Source organism: Phallusia mammillata, chromosome 1 (assembly GCF_965637545.1).
Source record: "Phallusia mammillata chromosome 1, kaPhaMamm4.hap1.1, whole genome shotgun sequence".
Taxonomy (NCBI): domain Eukaryota; kingdom Metazoa; phylum Chordata; class Ascidiacea; order Phlebobranchia; family Ascidiidae; genus Phallusia; species Phallusia mammillata.
The window spans coordinates 27,990,156-28,011,149 of NC_137252.1; the positions used below are offsets into that span (position 1 = coordinate 27,990,156).

The following is a 20,994-nucleotide window of genomic DNA, read 5'->3' on the forward strand; positions in this document are numbered from 1 at the left end:
CCTGCTATTTTTACCACACATACTCTGAGAAAAGTTTTGGCATGTTTATTACCAGAATTTGGGGTTGGCAGAAAGTTGGGAATATCACAAAAGATGTATTTAAAGCAACTTAAAACCTGCATTTTATTTCATGCAGTCAAGTTGGCAACAAAAAGTATGGGGTAAAGCACACAAAATGGTTTTTCAAAACCAAATATGTGAAAAAGAAGACATAAACCTCTCAATGACTTATTTATGAAACTACCAAGTAAACATTTGACAGAGGGTTAGGTGTATCCTGTGACCTATTACTTCAAGAAATGAGGATAAAAACAATGCTTTCCAAAGCTAAGTAACTCAAAACTGGCATTCAATGTAGTGAGAATCATCAATTAATAGTGTAAGTTCATTACTTAGTTTTAGACAACGAGCCTCCGGCCATTAACGTTTTTCCAGCCCCACTAAGAACAATATAAGGACTTGATTCTGATCGTAATTTTTCTTTCATCATTGCAACAGTATTTAGAGGTGTGTCAGTTGAACTCATGTGTTTCATAGTTTCTTCCTCTCTGGACTTCTTCATCCTTTTTTCCTGTTTGCTTTTTCCCGACCCTTTGCCATGGAAACGATGGGAGAGAGTCCTAAACGCTTCTTTTGCGCTGAGATTTTTCCCATGATCGTCAACATATTCTATCGCTATTTTTGGTTTGTAATCTGCCTTCTCAGTAAACTCACTTACCATGCCTAGTGGGGAAAAATCAGTTTTTTTGATTAGGTTAAAACAAGGCTGTAAATAACAGACATAATTTATTTAGTTTAACATTAGGAAAGTAATAGTAAAAATTAACAGTTTTTGTTTCTGATTAATTTTAGTCATACCTCTGTCAAATCGTGATCTATCTTTCATATATTTTTCATTTGCATACTTGTCCAGATAGTCAACAGCATTTTTATCTTCAATGGCATAATTTTTGGAATACAAACTACTGTTTTTGTTAGTTGTCACAATTAGATTTCCTTTCTTGCTCGTTTCTTCCTAAAAAACAAAATGAAACATTAGGGCTAAAAAGTATTAACCAAACCATCAGGGCTGTGTACTCACAGACAAATAACCCTTTCTCTCTGCCAATTTTAAGGCACCCAACAAACCATTTGCAGCCAGTGGTTCTGCCTCAATTGGAGCATGATCTGAAAAAATATCATGTTTTTTATACATATGATTCCACTTTTTATGAAGTGTATTACATACAAACATTACACACAAGCACAAAAAGTAACAACACTACAAAAATAAAATGTGCCATTTAAATAACCTATTTGTAGTGACCACAACTTTTACCAGAAGGTTCCACAGGCAAATAAACGTTAAAGTGAGTCAACAGAAAACATCTGCTTAATTTTGAGGGAAAACTAGAAGGGTGGCTTAGCACATATTGCCCTTGCATATACACTATAACTTATTTTAAAACATAAATATATTTCCTATGCTTATTTTGTATTGGGTCCCATATTAGCCATCGTCTTTTATAACTTTAGTCGTTTCTGCAGGCAAAAACTCATGGGTCCCCACACATGCAAAGTTGAAAATAATGCAATTCAAGAGATAACCATGAGAAAGTCGGGTGTTGTAAGGTAAAACACAGTGATCGGCACTGGGCTTAAATAATAATACTATGTAGAATACAAACTATAAAATTATATTCACCCCAGATATTGTTTGAAGTATGTCCTATTTAACGTTTTAAAAAACTGACCCATTTTAGGGGGCTAGTAGGGCAACTAATTGGGTTCGACACACAAACTAAAAAATATATAAAAACCACATGGACTTAATCAATAGTACTGCAAAATTTCAGCCCAATCCGCCAATGTTTTAAATTTCGACCACTAGAGGTGTTTCAAGCAACAACCGTTAATGTTTCTGACGTCATAGGGCTGTTAACAAGCCCCTAACTGCCATGGCGCAAAAACGACCACCAAGCAACCCACCAACGAGCAACATACAACTGGTTGCCCTTGTAACACTATTGCTCCAAAGAAATCTTTCGTTTGTGGTGCCCAGTAACATACAAATACGTTTTACACTTTAGGGGCTTGTGGGGTAAATGTTACCTAAATGTTAGGTTGAACACAACAATCGACACCTATAAATAGCATACTATACAAGAAATCCAAATTTCAGCCAATTCTGACACTGTTTAAAAACTCACCCATTTTAGGGGGCTAGCGGGGTAAATACTGGGGTTATCAACAAAAACAAAGTTGGTGCACATCTACATAACTATATCTACCATCTGTGTAAATTTCAGCCAAATCCATCAAACATTTGATGGAAAAACGAGTCGGAAAAACTTCAGGGTAAAAACACCCATTTTAGGGGGCTAGCGGGGTAAATACTGGGGTTATCAACAAAAACAAAGTGGGATGCACATCTACATAACTACATCTACCATCTGTGTAAATTTCAGCCAAATCCATCAAACATTTGATGGAAAAACGAGTCGGACAAACTTCGGGGTAAAAACACCCATTTTAGGGGGCTAGCGGGGTAAATACTGGGGTTATCAACAAAAACAAAGTGGGATGCACATCTACACAACTACATCTACCATCTGTGTAAATTTCAGCCAAATCCATCAAACATTTGATGGAAAAACGAGTCGGACAAACTTCGGGGGAAAAATACCCATTTTAGGGGGCTAGCGGGGTAAATACTGGGGTTATCAACAAAAACAAAGTGGGATGCACATCTACATAACTGCATCTACCATCTGTGTAAATTTCATCCAAATCCATCAAACATTTGATGGAAAAACGAGTCAGACAAACTTTGGGGAGAAAAAAAAATGAAATAAAAAAAAAGAAATAAAAAAACAAACAATTTGAGTAAAATCAATATGTGTCCCCTTCAGGGAAGGGGACCCATAATAAATGAAAGCAAATTTCACTATCAGTGACAACAGAAAATTTTTACCACTTGGTGTGTGTTGTGACATCAAACCTTCAATCTCATTCGTTTTAGTATCTTCGACTTTCTCTTTCTTCCCTGGGTCGACCGAACTCCATGCTGACATCTGCATTGGCTCTTCCTCATCCCCATCAGACTCTATGTCCATGTCTTCCTCCTGGGTGATGCTGGTGCTCTTTATAGGGTTTCCTACAAGAGTAAAAAAGGTTGGATGGTTTGCACAAGTTTTACATGATTGGTAAACCTGCCTGCTAATACAAAACTTGGTTGGGTATTATACTGACAACTGAGGTTGCTGTTAGTAAATCCTTACACTGATAAAGGCTTATGTGTCATACAATATAAATGGAAGTGTGATATTGGGGGTTTCTGGCAACATTGGGCCAACAAATAAGTGGTTAACCATATACTTACATGTAGTATTTCATACTCCACTGGCCAAAAAGTACAAAGCTTTACTTTATTTTAACACAAAAATTGTTATTTAAACAAACATACAATGCTTGAGATACATGTTTTGCAATGCTTGTCTAGCCTTTAAATGTACACATGTTGTAATAATTAAGAGACGGTAAACTTACCTAGTTGTCTGCAAAATTCATCGGTGGAATTTAGGAACAGTGTGTTGGAATATTGCTCATCTGGTTTTTCCAGGTTGGCTTGTGATAAAGTCTCAAGATGTTGTGCGACTTTCATTGCTCCCCCATCACTGGCACCTTCTGCTTGTTTCAGTTTTGCTTTTCTCTGAATAGCAATTTAAAATCAACAAATCAGTTTAAGTTACAAAATTATACTTTTTCTGTTTTAATTTTCAAAAGTGGCCGAAAACTAAAGCGTTTTTGTGGATCATATATTTCTTGTTTTTGCATAGGCTCGTCAGCTCACAGAAAACTAAAATAAATGAAATGGTGGCTTTTCTGTACACTTATTATCGGCTGTAAAGATAACTTTGAGCTGAACAAGCTAAAATTTTAAATAACAAACAAGGAACACCTTACAAACAACTGTATGGAATTTCAGCACATTAAGGGTTGTATTTCTGACTCAAACAACTGGTAAACTAAAGAAAAAATGAATATTTTGGGGTTTTGGGGCATAATTAACTCACTGTTTTTTCAAGTGCTCTCTGCAATTCGTTAACAACATCTTCATCATCTTGTATAACGTTATCATCTTCAATTTCCACGGCTTGGTTGTAAGCTGTCTTCGTTATTTCCACCCCCTCGTCCCAGCCAGGGATCTTCCCAGGAGTAGATCTGTAATGATTTATTTTTTTACTCTGTGAACTCCATTCTTGTGTGTGTATTTTGTGCTAGTCGTTCAGATTTTGCCAAAATCTCTATACCGTATTTTACGGACCATAAGGCGCAATTTAAATCCTTTTTTTCCTCATAAATTGATCGTGCGCCTTATAAGCCGGTGCGCCTAATGTATGGATCAAGTAGTGCTTTAACGAAAGTGCTCATTTTCACTTCCCCAGCTAAAACAAAGTTGCAGTGACGCTCAACTATGCCAACGGGGCAGTATTTTCTCTCTTTTGTTCCCGAGAATCGAAAAAAGTACTGTCAAGTCAAAACTAGATTTATTACTCTCAGCGCAATGCATGACGTCATGCTTCCTAACTGTCGTGGCTATGGTGCAATCGCCTAAGTGTGTTGCAGAAACAATAGAAACGCACACACACACACACTCTTAGTTGGCGCGCACGCCACAGTTCGCTTGATTGTGCTTTTCTCTTGCAGTAAGGTTTATTTGAAAAGATATGTTACATCGCATCGTAGCCAAGGGGCCCAACATTTAAATCTGGGAACTTCCCTATGAAGACGGTTTATGACGTTTAGTCTTGTTTTGGGTAGTTTCCCTTATAAATGTGCCAGGCGTCTCGCTTCATATACACGTAAAATGGCCTGTTGTTTCTAACCTATTTCGTTTTCTAGTTCAAACCAACGCGTTAAGCGGCAAAGTGCTAGGTGCATATTTGTAAGCAAGCCCAAACCCGTACACGACCGAAACCTAGTCAAACTTACAACTTTGGCACATTTTACAGCGCAGAGCACGCAAAGGCGAGCTGCATCATCAGTTTCTATTATAACCCGTTATACAATTGACAAAAAGAATAATTAATTTTAGCAAACCTTTAAAGACTCAGATTGTGGCGCTACTTTCTAGCTTACTCAGCAAAACTACAGCTGCAAGACTAGCGTGACTGTCACGTGATCAACGTGTGATCGTTGCTTCAAAAATTTAAAGCAGCAACAAGTACTAGAGGAATAAATGCCTTTTTTAATCGGTGTTCTTCCTGATAAGTTGCGCAAGGTCACGAATAGAAGACATAAATAATGTCAGTCGTTGGCACGTTACCAATTACGTGAATCTAAACAACATCGTGTGATTACTTGCGATCTAACATTTTTTTACAACCATTACGTGTTTGGCGGGTCATGAACAATATAACAGAAAACATTTTTAAACATTTGTTTTACATTTAACATTGTTTAAATTTCAATACAGTTTAACACTTCGAATTTGGTGCAGTTCGCACTTAGTAAGAAATTACAATCAGCGTCTTTGCCGGAACACCAGTTTCGTAATTTTGACACGTTGAACTCTTCATTTAAATTTTAAACGCCTGTTACATCACTATTGGCGATTAGATAAGCCAACAAAAAAAAAGGATCAATGTGCACGGCTTTGAGATAACGACTCCTTGTTATCGCACAGCGGTACACTGAACGCCGTTTTAATCTCCTAATGACTTTTCCAAAATATTTTATAGTCGAGACGTGCCATTTTCAACGTTGAAATTAGATGCGTTATTTGGTGTAGAACGCAACCATGCATCCACGTCTTTTCGTATACATTACATCCGGAGGATTTTACTATCATATCGTCGTTTTTTATTCGAAAAACTCGGTCTGTTCGACTTTCACATAGAGATCATCAATCCGGTTAATCGCATATTTCGTTGAAAATCGATGCGAATATCCGGTTTATGCGATAAACCGGTATGCGATTAACCGGATTCGTCTGTATTATGTAAATAAACCACCGTCTTACACAATAAACTACGGTAAAAGCAACTAGCAACTGTGAAATTCACTAGACTCATTTTCTCTTTTGCTCATTGTACTATTGTGACTTGATTATATTTATTACGTAACAAGAAAATTTTTATAACCCATACTCCTTAAAATACGTTGCGTTCTATAGCCCGGTGCGCCTTATGTATGAACAAAAAACTAATCAAAGCAATTTATTGACAGTGAGCCTTATAATCAGGTGCGCTTTATGGTCCGTAAAATACGGTAATTTCTTTTCCGGGCACCCAAAACTACAATCTTTAATAGTGGGCAGGGACCAAAAACTATATAAAAAAGGAACAATCTAAAATGTTGTCAAAATATACCTAACCAAACAATGGGACTATGGTGTGGGCCTTTCTATTTTATGTGAAACAAAATGATGGAATAAAAATGGGCCTAAATTAGTAAAACACCTAGTTTTGAGGACCCATGGAGGTAATGGCTATTGCAGAATGGTTAACTGACAAACAATAGTTTACCTTGACCCATGATCTTTTCCTGTCGTTTCACCAGGAAGTGGAAGCAGATCTTCAGCTTTTAAAACTTCACGTTTTCGAACTTTTTTCACCTAAATGTAAACATATTGATGTGAGTGTTGGAAATAACAACACAGTTTTGCATTTGCTGTATAATTGTAACTAAATAACAGCACTCTAATACTGAAACTAGTCATGATTTGGTGCCCACCTTCCTTTTTCTCTTTTTAAACTTCATTTCTTCTTCGGTCAAATATTCTGTAGCGAGTTTTAATGCCGGAAGTTCAAGTGTTTCTCCCTTGGCCCTTATTTCCTAAAGAAAAAATATTAAAGTTTTTTTGAAACTTCACTAGGTGTCAGTGGTTATAGCATATCAATTGCAGGTACATGGTTCAAACATTTTATTGTTGTACAGGGTTGGTTACCATGCTGTTTTCCATTTTGCTAATCGAATTAAATAGTTCCTTTCTCTAATACAGTGGTTCCCAAACTATGCGCCGCGGCACACTTGTGTGTAGAGCAGTAGTACCAGGTGCTTAGACCACTAGGCCAACATGCTCCACGTCTCTGAGATGTTCAACTAGGCTATTTAACTATGAGAGTGACCTGTATAGCGGCTTTATGACCTCATAGTTAGTGCCTTTGTCAGCTAAAAAAAATATTCAAATGTTCGGAGTGCGCCAATTAATTTTTGTTTTTTCTAAAATGCGCCTTAAAAGAAAAACGCTTGGGAACCACTGCTCTAATAGACTGAAACATAAGTAAAAACCATTGACATAAAAGCATACAGATGGTTATTTATTTATTTTTTTAATCACTCATGAAGGAAATAAAAAGGCATACTTTATTTCTCAAACATGTTTCAATACCTTTGTTCAATAAACATAAACTGCAAAAACAATTGCCTTGTATGTAATGAGTGTCATATAGGACATAATCTCTAACCTGCTTCATGAGGATTTTCTGTTGTTCCCAAGATGTGTCAACTAATCCTTGATTTCCAATCTTAAAGCGATTTTTTCTTTCACCTTCAATTTCTTCATCATATTTACCAAGGGTTGTTTTGGCTTTGAAAAATCCAAGCTCGTCCACTTCTTCCTCTTCATAAGCTCTAAGTATAAAAGTTTGTAATGATATTTTTTCTACATTATTTACCGCTCTTAAGTCTATATTAATGGATTATTCTGTTATAAAAATCTTAGTGATAAGAAGTATTGTCATATATCCTAAAAAATAAAGTCTGAGTGGAAAAATTTGTGATGATATTTTTTCAAAATTATTTACTGCTCTTAAATTCACATCAGTGGACTGTTCTTTTAAAAATAATCTTAGTGATTAGAAGTATTGTCATATATCTTCAAAAAGTTGTCTGAACAATTTGTACATAACAGGTTCTAAACATGTGCTAAACTCTACAGAGTAGTTGCTCCCAACCTTTTTGGACAAATTCCTCCCTTAAGAATTGAAAGCATTTTCACTTCTCTGCAATATACTATATAGTACATGCTAAACCATACAAAGACCATTGAAAATTGGGTCAACTTCAAACGTTGTATTCCTAGAGCTTAAGTGTATATTTATAAACCAACTGTAATAATCACAGTCAATTCCTCCTCTCAAGTTTTAAAATTCCTCCTGGGTTATGTACCACTGCTTTAGGGTTTAATTTTACATAGTAGCTCCTTTGTAATGAAGAACAATGTAATGGTGCCAGTATTATACATAAAATAATATTTTTGTCATCCAAACGTTTTACTAACTTGTATCCAGTTCCACGCCGCTTGATATCCAAATTCTTCTTAGCTTTTTCTACATCATCTACATTTACACTGTGCAAAACATCTTCATCATCACTCGCCAATATTTCCTTGTCTTTGATCACAAGAACTGCACTTTTCCCATCAACAAAACTATCCAGCGAATGTTCAACATTCATGCCCTGAAAGTATTCAATTTTTTTTTAAATAATGTACCATTTGCTTATTAACAACATAAAAGCCCCTCATTACCAACATTTAACTATAAAGAAGTATTAACTATCAAAGAGATAACTTCCAAACTGATCCATTATGATTAAATTTTGTTCACAAAAAGTTTATGGTCATATTTCCTTTTAGTGAATGCAAAAAAATCACCATTATTTTACACAACTGCCTTGGAAAAATAATTGCAGAACTGCATAATCATTCAATAGTCAAACTTCCAAAACTAATGAACAGTTGTACAATTAAATATAATCTAGTTTTACCTTCAGGTCTCTTTCAGAATAACTTGGTTCTTTTTTGACTGATTTCCCCATTTCTTTACTAACTAAACTACCAACACCAAATTCATCATCTATAGCTGCCATCTTCTTCTCTTTCTTGATTTTTGCTTCCTGATGTCGACTTTTCATCACCCATGATGCTGCACTTTCCTCTTCATCTTCTTCACCAAGAGTTTTTATCTGAAAGATTTTGTTTTTATTATTTAAAAATGTATGACTTGGAAAACATGTCTTGTTTTTGAAACATGTACTGTTTTTGCAGGTGTCAGTAGTTCAGTTTAACCTTCAAATTTTTATTTTGGAATTGTAGTTTCGCTATATCACTAGTTCCAACCTTATATTCCAGCAATTTTAAACTTATAAAAGGTAAACCTCATCTTGTTTTTACATTTACCAATCAATTTGGGCTAGCTAGTGAAACAAACAGTTTGATTTAAAATGCACCTAAACAGAATTTTAAAACAGTTCATTGTTATTGACATTATATCACAGAAAAAAAGTGCATGTTTAAATAGAGGTACCTTAGACAATTTTTGGTTCATTTTTCTTTTATCCCGGCTTGCTTGTATCTTGTCTCGCATTTCTTTTTCTTTCTTCTGCTTCCAGAGATCTGCAGCAGGCGCATGAACAAAATCCTCCTCACTTTTCCCAGCACCTTCCCCATTTGCTCCAGAACTTTTTACTTCAAGTGGCTTTAAACCAAGTTTTGCCCTGATTCTATTTGTTTCATCGATGCTCAGGCTCTGATTCTCTGTTTGGTGTGAGGTTGGCTCCGAGACACTTTGTTCTTCAGCAGGTGCAACATAAACTTCCTCTTCCTCAATTACTTCTTCAACCACTTCTTGATTTCTGGTACTACGTTCCTTTGGGCTGTCCTCGTAATCTCTTCTTCGTTTCTCTTTCTTGTGTTTGTCTTGGCCTCTTTGTCGCTTGCTGCAAAAATATAAGAAATGTCCAAATGTGTAAACATTAAATAAAACAGTGGTGTTTACCAGTGTGTTAACGCCTTTAATAATTCAAAAAACAGACTGTAAACATACATGTTTAGGATACATTTCACCAAATAAATATGCATCTTCTGTACAGTATTCTCACTATACCCCTGTTTTTAAATGCCACTTATTTTATCATTACATGCCGAAAGCACTACCTGATCCTGTTTATCACTAGTTATGTACCAGGTATAATTAGTCTTGCACACAGACCAACATGTCCTGACGTGCGCACAACCTGTAAATCTGCATGCAAGACCAGGCATAAAGCAAGCGATATACATCACAGGACAGTCTATTGCCTTTGGTGCAAAATTTCCACATGCAAGACAAGTTTCAGATGGCACAAAGCAAGCAATAGACGTCAAGGCAGGACAATTAAATGCCGTTGCCACAAAATTGCCACATGCAAGCCCATCTTGTTGGCAACTGCCGAATTCTACAGGTTGGCAGAATTGTAATACATAAACTGTAATATATAGTTATAAGGATACTGTTGCAAGTTACCAACCACAGATCAACTGTGGCAAACATGCTTATTCCCGCAAATGCATTTAATAACAAAACCAAAGTTACCTTGATTTGTATTGATCAACTTCTTCATCAGACTCATATTTGCGTTTCTCGGTAGGACTTCGACTTTGCCGATCTGCTGAATCTGACCTCTTGTGCTTTCTACGGTGTTTATGCTTATGCTCCTTTTTATGTTTGTGATCTTTTTTCGATCCCATTTTATTGTCAAAAGTACAGAACTAAAGTCTTAGGTAAGGAACTATAATGTGCTTTTGCAATCTAATAAACTTTTGTGTTGTGAACGTACAAACATAGAAACTTAACTTGTAATAAGCTAACTTTATTTGTAGGTTGGTAGTTGGTACATAAAATATTGTACAAAACAAACTACAAACAAACGCTACAAGCCTACACTCACTGTAGTACACTGCAACAATACCTCCTAGGTATCTAGCGTTGTCGTGCAAATAGGGTACAAAAATGTTGTTAGTGAAAATGATTAAAGCAAAACACCATTTAGAAAAATCTATTTAAACACTACTGAACAAAATTAAGTGTAATAATATTGAAGTTCAACGAATATATATTACTTTTTTTCGCAAACAAAAGCTCCTTCATAAAAAAATACCGTTTAACGACCGCAAGGCATTATAACTTGCGCTCATTCGCCGAAAAAATAAAACGCACGAAAAACGTTTTGTCATGGATATCATTTAACTATTATGTTGTTTATTGTTGTCGCCGCCACATTTCTATTCGAATAATACGTTTCCTTTAACAACTGTGTGATTGATTTCATCGCGTTCTTCTATTTTTCATTGTTTCAATTTTGACACCGGCAAATAAAAATAGTGTGGAAAAATTTAGGTTGAAATTTGTCCTGCAGTTATCATTAGTTCCAAGCATTAACAAACACTTGACCTTTTCAAGTTGCAGACTTTGTAAATCACAACCCAACAACTTTACATTCGTATTTATTCCTCATCTGTTCTGTTGCACATGCGACAAGAAATAAAAATAAAATATAAACAACGAGGGCACTAATTTATTTCGGCAAACTTGATCATTTGGTTCCGTTTGATTCATGATTGGCCAAAACGTAGGTACCATGGTAACATTTAAGTCAAATGATATTTGACAAAAAATCTTTGTTACAACTTACGAAGAAATTGAAAAGACACTTTTCTGTTTACAACTGTACTGGTGGGAACATTTAACGATGCAATAAATGACAACATAATAAAATAACAAGCATGACAATTTGAGCACTAAGTGGTATGACATGACAATGAACTCCCAATTTTAACTTAAATTTTAACATTTCTAAATATGCAACTAACAAATTAAAAGTGTTTACATTTAAGTTGTGTGATTCAAGAATTTAAACGAAAATTAAGTTGCAAAACTGAAATACTAAATAATAGATGATAAATGTCTGTAGCGTATGAACTGCTTTGACAGCATTCACAAAAAGTAGAAATAGTACCAAACAAGACAGACAAAAATCTCATGGGTGTGACACTGAAAACAGACAGAAACACAACAAATGACAGAATTTGGTAAACGGAAAATAAAAAAGTTTTACCGGTGTTGTTATGAACTGCATTGAGATAACTGCATCATAATATGGTTAATCCAGTACCTTTACCAGGAGGAAACAAATTACAACGTGCAAATAGGAAATTGTAAAAACAAAAGGTCCGATGTGTTTATGAAGTACATTGGGATTTAGGTTTTTTTCTTGAAAACAAAATATAACAAACTACATACAAAAATGGGTAAGATATACCGACAATATCAACTTTAACGATTGCAAACATTGAAGATTGTTTTTAAACATGTTCAGCCATCTCGGTTGCAGGCTTACAGTCTGATAGGGCATATATGTGCAAAAATGGAACCTTTTACATTTAACACAGAAATGTCTTGAAGATTTTCAACAGGCAGCATACAATAAACATATTTAACAAGTATCACTGCAGCAGCAACATGTGCATAAATGAGATTAGTTTAAACTACTGTAATGGTGCAAATATATTTGTTAATCCAGTACACAGGAAGCAAATAATAAAATCTATAGGTGCATAATTATTGAAGAATTGCACAATTATTACTACAGCAATTACTTTCATTAAATGTAAAATACTAATTCATGTAAATTAAAACTGGTAGATCTACTTAGGGGTTAGGTCATGTGTTAAATAAACTAAGGCACATTGGAAAAACAAAAACAGATAAGAAGGGTTTTACTGTATATATAAGGTCCAATATCGTGAAAAAATACATACTTTTTGGTCTATGTCTTTGATAATACTTCCAGAAATCAATACATTTATTACAGAATACTACTTCTTCAAAGCATGACCACAGTTTCATATTAATTGGTATTAAATACATTTTGGCTTCATAACATATTCTCTACTGCAATACCATAAATGAATACTATTTAGGCTTAGCTTCATAATTCATTTGACACCAACCATATGGTAAATTAAAATTTTGGGTGGGAACACGAATTTGTTAGTAATTGCATTACATGCAGATATTTAGAATTCACAGGTTTTGCAAACAAAAAAAGATGAAGATAATTTTAGAACTGTTGAAGAACTCAGAAAAAGAGTATCACTCTCTGTGAAAATAACAAACAAATGTGGAAATAAAGCTCTTTCAGTAAACCTTGATACGAATATTACACCACATGGTATATATATAATGAAGACCACAAAATCGTAAAAATCTTATCTAAATGGAATGGTACAAATTGCACATGGACAGAAAGTTGAAATAAACTTAGCCAGGGGATGCTTTTTTTATTTCTTCATTACAAATAAACTCATAGCATGAAACTTTTTGACAAAATATATGTGTGCATTTGCTAGTGTCAACAATCCACTTATACCAGGCAGAATCACATAAACTTTGAAGATGAAAGTTTTCACAGCACATGGGAACAAAAAAATGTTTTACAAAATAGATAGCACTCACTAAATCTATCTAGTGGCATTCTACAGCATCCGTGAATCTTCTTTCTTCATTGCCACTGCCAGCCAATCACGATCTTCTGTTTCGTCTTCAGATGATGTAGGACTGTATTCGTGCTTGAAGCTTTTGTAGCGCTTTGATTTTTGCTTCTTGATTCTTAACCCGCTGTTTCCTTTTTGTCGATTGTTGTTACGATATTGGCCGTTTGTTTTTGTTCGAGTATACCCTGCATACAGAAGAAAAACCAATTATTTAAAACTTCAAAAGCAGTGGTCATTAAGCTAGGGTTCATAGACTTTATTAGGTTTATGGTTTCAAGGAGTAAATAAATGCAGGCATTAAATCTACTTTTTTGTTTTTGGTGAACTTTACACAGCCTTGATACACTAAAGCAGGGGTTCTTAACCAGGGATTTACACACCCCCAAGGGGTATGAGAACTGTTCCTAGGGGGTGCGGGGATGCTGAATCGTTAAGGTTGGTTAGGTGTATTCTATATAAATACAAAAACCCACGGGGGTTGCGAAAATTGGTTGGTGATTTGAAAGGGGTGCAGCAAGGAAAAAGGTTAAGAACCACTGCCCTAAAGCCTAAATGGATTTGATTAAAAAAAATTAAATCCTTGTTCATAAAAATCTATTAAAGTCATGTACATATTTTACTCACATGATGAATTTTTTCCAGTTGATGCATCAAATATTTCATCTTCATCTTCGTCGCTATCGGCAACAAGCTTAGAGTATTTATTGTGAAGTCTTCGTGGTAGACAACAGCATTGGTAGAACATGTAAAGGCAGGCCCACACAACTATTATCAAGGCGAACCCACGGAGCACGGGGATAAGAGAACCACCAGCCAGATCGTACCATATTCCGGACACGATACTACCAATGGCAAATGCAACACCCTGGAAATATAATTGGTATTACTAGTGTCAGGAAAAAAGTTATTATAGAACAGGTGTTTGGAAAACTTGTCCAAAAAACTTTAAATCGTTAACACTACAACACCAAGATGATATAATAACTAGAAGGGTGGCTTTCTGATATACTTCCATTTTATATATTCTATACGATATTTACCAATTTACTATACACATCATTTGATCTACACATATGATTGTTTTTGTAAACAAAACCTGACATTGCACCAACCAACAGAGCACATAACTCCTAGATGATGTACTTTAGTCAGTACAGCCGTTTTAAAAAATTTACGTTTGGGGGCCTGTGGGTGAACCGCTGGGTCATTCGGGGTCAAACTTCAGGAGGATCAAATTTGGATTAATATGTAACATCTGTCCAAATTTTAATAAATTTGGAGCACTCTTTCTTGACCAAACGCGTTTAACAAACCAGCGTCAGACAGAAAAAAGAAAAAAAAATATGGACAAAAACAATATATGTCCCCTTCATAGAAGGGGACCCATAACTAAAGTGGCTTCTATCTTTTGAGAAACCATTTAGAAAAATTCAAAAGTGAAAACAGTCAAAACAAATGTTTTTGTTTGTTTGTTTAAACAATGTCATACAAAATTTTAGTATTAAGTTCTATACAGCTGGTTGGCAATGGAGTCTCCAAAAATAACACAAAGTTAGACTGTCATATTTTTTACAAATGGAGCTATAAATTGTATACATTAACTAGTATATTTAAAAACCAAAGCAAAGCTTTAACAATATCAAGTATCAACTCAAAATTGGGTCAAACAAGTTCTGAATAGTTAAAGAAAACACATAGTGTAAACATTTGCTACCCTATTCTGCTACAGTTCATTGTACCTGGTATGTGCAAATATATGCAGTGTACAACGCCCTCTGTTGCGATGCTCGTGCAAACACATGGATATCATTAACCCTGCGAATAGAACCTGAATCTTCATTCCAAGATGCAGACATTGTCATGTTTGTTTGGTAACTAACCAATGCCCAGAGTAAAGAATGACCTGTAGATAAATATGTGAATGTTAACAACCCTTCTTGAAATGTTAGCCAACCCTTCTTGAAGATATTAAATCTGATAACAAAGTTTCACAAGTTTGAACCAGTGGTTCACAATCTGTGATACATGTATGCCAGGGCTCTTTATGTGGTATGCGAGTAGCTTTCTAATAAACTCAATTTAAGTTATATGCAAAATTTTGAAATTATTAACCTTGCTAGTCGAGAAAAATAGGCTGTTGCCTTGGTCTACCCATTCAAACAGGGTGTAGGTGGTACGCGGCGATATAAAAAGTAGACAGGTGGTACGCGATCAATACAAGGTTGAGAACAACAGGTTTAAACCACTTATCATGTTCACACAGTATGCACATAAGTATGTTAATTGAGAAAGTTTACAGGGTGGAGTTGAGTTAAACCATGTGTAAACAAACTTATGACCATTGGGAGGAAACTGAAACGCCCTAAACCAACAAATTAAAACTTTCACTACCCCTTAATCCAGTAAGGAATAGATTTGTTTAAATTTTTTAATAAAACTACCATTGCAACTCAATGCTAACAGTTAAGCAATAATGAATTGGCCTTTACTTGAAATTTCAAGCCCAGACATAACATTACATGCAAGGTTAAAAAACTCCCTTTCACATTCAAATGAAATATGAAGCATTTTATTTCCAAGATAAACAATTTAACAAATCAGATCAACAAGGTCAAAATTCAAAGCCAGCTATGTAAGACTGAGTGGTTTTACGTATTTTACTAAAATTATTGGGAAGATATATTATACAAGCACTTGAGATTTTTATTCTTTAATGTCTGTCTTTCCATAAGTTAAAAAGGTAAGTGCTTGACTGAGCAGGAAAATGGGAGGTTTGGTAAATCCCTAAATTATGACCTCAGTTTGTTAATCAATTAAAGAGCTCCAAAAACGTGCTGTCAAATACCAGTATACAATAAATGGTACACCTGAACATTGCCCAATGATTGTAGGAAAACTTAACTTGAAAGCACTTTAATTTCAGCATACTTACCCAGAATATTGAGGAGCTGCAGGGGAATAATCATCCATGGAGTGAACAAGATCGAAAACAGGAAAAGCTGAGCAGCCACAAAAAATAGGGTCACTGGGCCCACTATGAATGGTTTGATAGCTGTCAAAAGTCGTCGGCCAAATATTGCAGCAAGCATAGATGACAAAGCACCAGCTGAAAAACAGACTTTAACCTTTTAACTTAATTTAGCAAAATTGGATGACATTCTAACAACAATAAAAAAATACAAACAAAGTCTCATAAATATTTAATGAAGTTTCAAGTCAAATAAATTATTGCTTCTTGTTTTTTTGGTTCTAGTTCAACAGACAGCAGAGCAAAACATTTCAGGTTACAATATGTTTTTTCTAGTATTTTACCTGACATACATACACATATAGTCGTGACACATTTGTTTTACACATAAATCAAGATGGCAAAAAACATTCAAATCTAACTTATTGCACAAACACACCTGACACAAATGCGCCATATATTATTTCAGATGATCCTGGCATATCTTGAACTTCCCAGAAAAGAAATTCCTGCACTGCAGCTTGGCTTATTCCAACAATAAACACTGTGATTATCAGAAGGGTATGTCTGCAATGTAACAAATAAGTTTAAAATTTGTTAAACATTGACATGAATTTAATCTAAACCCAGTATTTCTTAGCGAAAATAAAACCTATCAAAAACTAAATCTAAAAGCTAATTACAAGGACTTATTTTTGTTTAGTGATTTTTTTTAGAGTAGTGCAACAAATATATGTATTTTTTATGTTAATTATTTTATTACTTGCCTGCAATCTGTACAAGTTACTGATGAACAGGTTGGGCACATTATACACGAAATCTTTCGCATTTGGGCATGGGCAGAACGAGCAGTGTAGGATGGGAAGAAGGGAGCCATTGCAAATGCCAGCCCAGCCAAAGATGCAAATGCATAGAAGTGTATGTGGAATCTGGATTAAAGACAAAACACAGTCACACACCATCACACATCCAGTTGGCCTTATTTAAACAAGTCACATAATCCTAACACCATTCTTCATAGACAGGAAGTGTGTATTAGTTCTGACTGGTGTTTTTTGGCCAACCACATGTTTCGAGATTTTTGTGAACTAAAATGTGCTTACACATGAACAGAAAAACAATGTCCCAAATAGATGTAAAAAGGGACATGATTTATTACTGAAATGTTTGGGCATATGCTCATGCCATCATCAGTGAAATGGCATCAATTACACCCGTTTACTTGAGTCACTGAAAAGATTAATGAAAGGTGCAAAACAAACATATAAATTTGGTTTATAAGTTTACATGTATATTGCTCATGACCTACAGGCAATTTTTCATAGAGTTATACTCTTTTATTACAGGAAGTCTTTATGGCATTAATTTTTTTACACAATGGACATGGTGCTATTCTGTTTAATCATATTTCTTTATATTTACCCAGAGTCTATAGGTCAGTTCACATTTGCATACCTTGACATATTTCCATTGATAAGACATGGTGAAAAATACACAAGCAGAGATACAGAAATACCACAGATCAAAGTGCCAAGCATAGCCCATGTGCGATGCTTCCCATATCGATTTAAACTATCCAATTCATCCAATAATTCATATAATGAACTGTCAGTGAGAAGCTCAATCGGTGATGCCATTAGCTCTCCTAAAATATAAACAACAAAGTTTAAGGCAAAAAAAATTGTCATCCACTTTATATTTTTTTAGGCTACAAAAGTTGTACCATTAGGTGGATAAGAAACTGTCTAAAAGTGAAAAATAAATTAAAACATGTATATACAATTAAAAAAAATCTGACCTGTTGCCACAATTAGCAAAATCCACAAAAACGTCGAAACATTCTCAGTAACTTTATTCACAATGCTGTCTTTAATAAAAATGACCGTGGTTGTTATGCTGGAGTTTGTGCCTATACTCTGTAAGCGAAGAAACAAGCATGAGACAAACTTTACAAAAACAAATATGTTTTCAGACACTTTGTATGCAGTAGGTTAATATGTACTAGGTTCTGTTTAAGAAAAAAAGTTTATCAAAACCTACATTTTTAGAGCCTACCTAAAAAAAACTTACCCCATTAACCACATTAGTCCCATTTTCCAAACTTCCATCAATACTGTTGTCCAAAATGGATCGCTTTTGAATAGAATCTAGAGAGTAACAAAATCATTTTACAGCAAAATCTCAGAGAAAAACATCATTGTTTGCTGATTTAAAAGCAGACAAACAGTTTGGGTAAGCTGGTAATAGGCAATTTACCTTTCAAAATTTCATCCTTCAATGCTGTAGCAAGGACTTTTTTGGCAGCAGCTGAGAGGCTGTATGTTTTTCCATATGTTTCAATAAATTTCTTTGGTGTCAAACTTGGGTTTTCAACCCTTTGCTGCAAATACACTGTCTTCAATTCTTGCGCCAACAACCGAACTGTATCCATAAGACTGGCAGTGGTTTGTGTGCTGGAAGCCGAATGAGTAGTGGTAAATTTTATTGTGGTGGTTGTGGTTGATATTGTTGTTGCAACATTTTCTTTTTCAGGTTTGTCCACTTCCAACAGAACCTGAAGCTTTTGAGCAATAATTTTTTGTTTCCATGATGGCAGGTTTTTTGTTTCATTGTAGGTTTGCAAAAGATCAACGATGTTGCCTTCAAATGTCAACAAATCTTTGGCAACTCTTGGAGTGAGTAAAACTGCAAGTTTATAGGTTGTCATTTGTGTGGTGGTTTCAGTTGATTTCTGACTGGGTGAAGTTGATTTCATTGGTGATGAAGTTGTGCTACTTGTTACAGTTGCTTGCTTGGAAGTGGTGTCAGATATTGGGTTTGTTGTTGTGCTTAAGGTTGTAGCAATTGTAGTATTTCCTGCCAAGACAGACACAGGAAAATCTGCACACAAATCAAAGAGGAATGGTTAAAAAGCTGAATGCACATTTATAAAAAACTGCTAGCCTGCTTGTGGATAAAGCCTAAACAAAACCATGTTTATTAAATTTAGGTCAAAATAAAAGCAGTTTTTAGTAGTGGACTAAACACCACACGACACTGCATTTTCTCACATGGTAAACAATAATACTAAACTGAAACAAACTTGAAGCAGGAATTATAAATTTGCAGACTTTTAAAATTGCTGATGATTGAAGTTGTTCGGGTTAGGGCCTGGAATTAAGATACCATCAAAATTCGATCTGAGATACCCTTTTGGGGTATATTGTGCAACACAGTTGTTGGCAGTCAATTTACTTATTCCACATGATACAAAAATGATATGCGTGAAATTTACATATGTTAGAACATAATTATATCAACAAAATTTACCAATAGTTTGAGTTCCATCAGTTGGGGCAGCTGTGATGCATTCCTTAAATGCATTTGGATTCGATGTTGGTATAAGGGTGATTGATAAGTTACAAGCAATTGCAGCCAACAAAGCAAAACACAAAATGATTCTTGTCTTCTGAATTCTGAAACACAGCAAATCAATGGGGTCATGCCAGATTGGAAAGTTTTTTTTATGCGCGGAGGATATTTTCTTCATCAAAATAATTGCGCGGATTTTTGCGCGGAATAAAAATTTTCTGCGCGGATTGATAGTCTTTGATTGACAGGTGGATTTAACGATTAACGCAACTTGTATGTAATGCCTGCAACACTATCTGACAAAAAGAACAACAAATTAAACACTACGAATCTTCAGTATTGCTCTATTGCGCACGCAGCTGCTCTGCTCAACTCTACAAATTTTCATAACGATTCAAACAATTTTTGCTGTTACATTTCTTTCGTTTGAAGCAATTTCAGAGTGCCAAACTGCTCTTAAATATTTGTCAAACAGAAAACATTATTTTCTGTCACTTGTCTAGCCGGCAGTCACTTTAATGTCATAACTACGTCCTAAAAACACTGATAAAATGTGCTTTTAACGACTACGTTAGCTAATTAAAAATGTTATTGCAACCGTGACGATCGGTCAGTTACGATGCGCTTGACTGATTTACGTGGATTATTCGCGAAATAAGGCTTGTGACGACATAGAACTTCATTGTGCAACGCAAATATAAAATTTTACCGAAAGTTTATTGAAGTTATATGCAAGCTGTGCTAAGTTGCGCGGACAAGATTTTATTGCACGGATTACACGTCAAAAGCCCAAATTTGCGCAGATTGCGAGGGAAAATCCAAAATATTGCCAAAAAGGCCATTCTTTCCAATCTGGGGGTCATGTACTGCTACATTTTTAAAATAATGCTAACAATCAACACACACAGCTAATCATTTTTTAAGTTTGTTAAATTTCATTTGGTCAAAATCATTTTATATTGAAAAAAGGAAAGCTTAAAGTTACAAAAAACCACAACAATATATTTTGGTGCATTTAAATTAACTTATTTTAATACCTTTTTGCCATGACCATCCAGATTGGAGCAGCAAAATACCAAATTAGTGCCTTGCTTCCACATATTATTCCGGTTTGAGTGGCAGTTAATCCAAGCTCTCTATAGTAAAGAGTGATGAAAGGAAACAAACATGCTTTTGCTCCATGGTAAATCAGGTAGAACAAACTTGCCACTGCTACAGAACGTGTGACATTCCATTGGATTTGACGACTAAACTGGCCCATTTTGTATTCTAATCAGCCTAATAGTTCTTATATTAACAAGTGATAAATCACAAAATAGCCATCAATCTGCAATGATTTTGAAATTACTTCATGGCGTTCATGCATTTAAATTTT

General features: G+C 35.0%; 2 protein-coding genes across 3 annotated transcripts; both read right to left on the reverse strand.

Moving 5' to 3' along the window:
* Positions 1-29: 29 nt before the first annotated feature.
* LOC145231204 (U4/U6.U5 tri-snRNP-associated protein 1-like) lies at positions 30-10,680 on the reverse strand. 2 transcript variants are annotated; one of them, XM_080096328.1, is made up of 13 exons: positions 10,341-10,680; positions 9,294-9,705; positions 8,755-8,952; positions 8,267-8,445; positions 7,452-7,617; positions 6,718-6,819; positions 6,510-6,598; positions 4,056-4,203; positions 3,529-3,691; positions 2,954-3,136; positions 1,082-1,167; positions 859-1,015; positions 30-723 (listed from the first exon to the last, which is right to left on the reverse strand). In XM_080096328.1, exons 1-13 carry the CDS (start codon positions 10,493-10,495, stop codon positions 389-391), a joined length of 2,373 nt encoding a protein of 790 aa, XP_079952454.1. In that variant the 5' UTR covers positions 10,496-10,680; the 3' UTR covers positions 30-388. The 2 variants fall into 2 exon arrangements, with proteins under 2 accessions (XP_079952454.1, XP_079952455.1); XM_080096329.1 differs by having other exon boundaries at positions 2,981-3,136; positions 10,341-10,642.
* A 555-nt stretch (positions 10,681-11,235) lies between these two features.
* LOC145237957 (major facilitator superfamily domain-containing protein 6-like protein B) lies at positions 11,236-20,956 on the reverse strand. The gene is made up of 12 exons (XM_080100963.1): positions 20,657-20,956; positions 19,578-19,723; positions 18,525-19,148; positions 18,339-18,415; positions 18,067-18,184; positions 17,724-17,913; positions 17,036-17,197; positions 16,708-16,835; positions 16,233-16,406; positions 15,040-15,203; positions 13,925-14,165; positions 11,236-13,485 (listed from the first exon to the last, which is right to left on the reverse strand). Exons 1-12 carry the CDS (start codon positions 20,878-20,880, stop codon positions 13,283-13,285), a joined length of 2,451 nt encoding a protein of 816 aa, XP_079957089.1. The 5' UTR covers positions 20,881-20,956; the 3' UTR covers positions 11,236-13,282.
* Between the last annotated feature and the right edge of the window lie 38 nt (positions 20,957-20,994).

Coding starts and splice junctions, on each gene's coding strand:
- LOC145231204 (XM_080096328.1), bottom strand. CDS start 10,495: ATGGGATCGAAAAAAGATCACAAACATAAAAAGGAGCATAAGCATAAA. Junction 8,446..8,754: donor ATTCTGAAAGAGACCTGAAG/GTAAAACTAGAT, acceptor GAATACTTTCAG/GGCATGAATGTTGAACATTC. Junction 4,204..6,509: donor GGAAAAGATCATGGGTCAAG/GTAAACTATTGT, acceptor AAATCATTACAG/ATCTACTCCTGGGAAGATCC.
- LOC145237957 (XM_080100963.1), bottom strand. CDS start 20,880: ATGGGCCAGTTTAGTCGTCAAATCCAATGGAATGTCACACGTTCTGTA. Junction 18,185..18,338: donor GGACTAATGTGGTTAATGGG/GTAAGTTTTTTT, acceptor CTTCGCTTACAG/AGTATAGGCACAAACTCCAG. Junction 15,204..16,232: donor GCAGCTCCTCAATATTCTGG/GTAAGTATGCTG, acceptor ATTTATCTACAG/GTCATTCTTTACTCTGGGCA.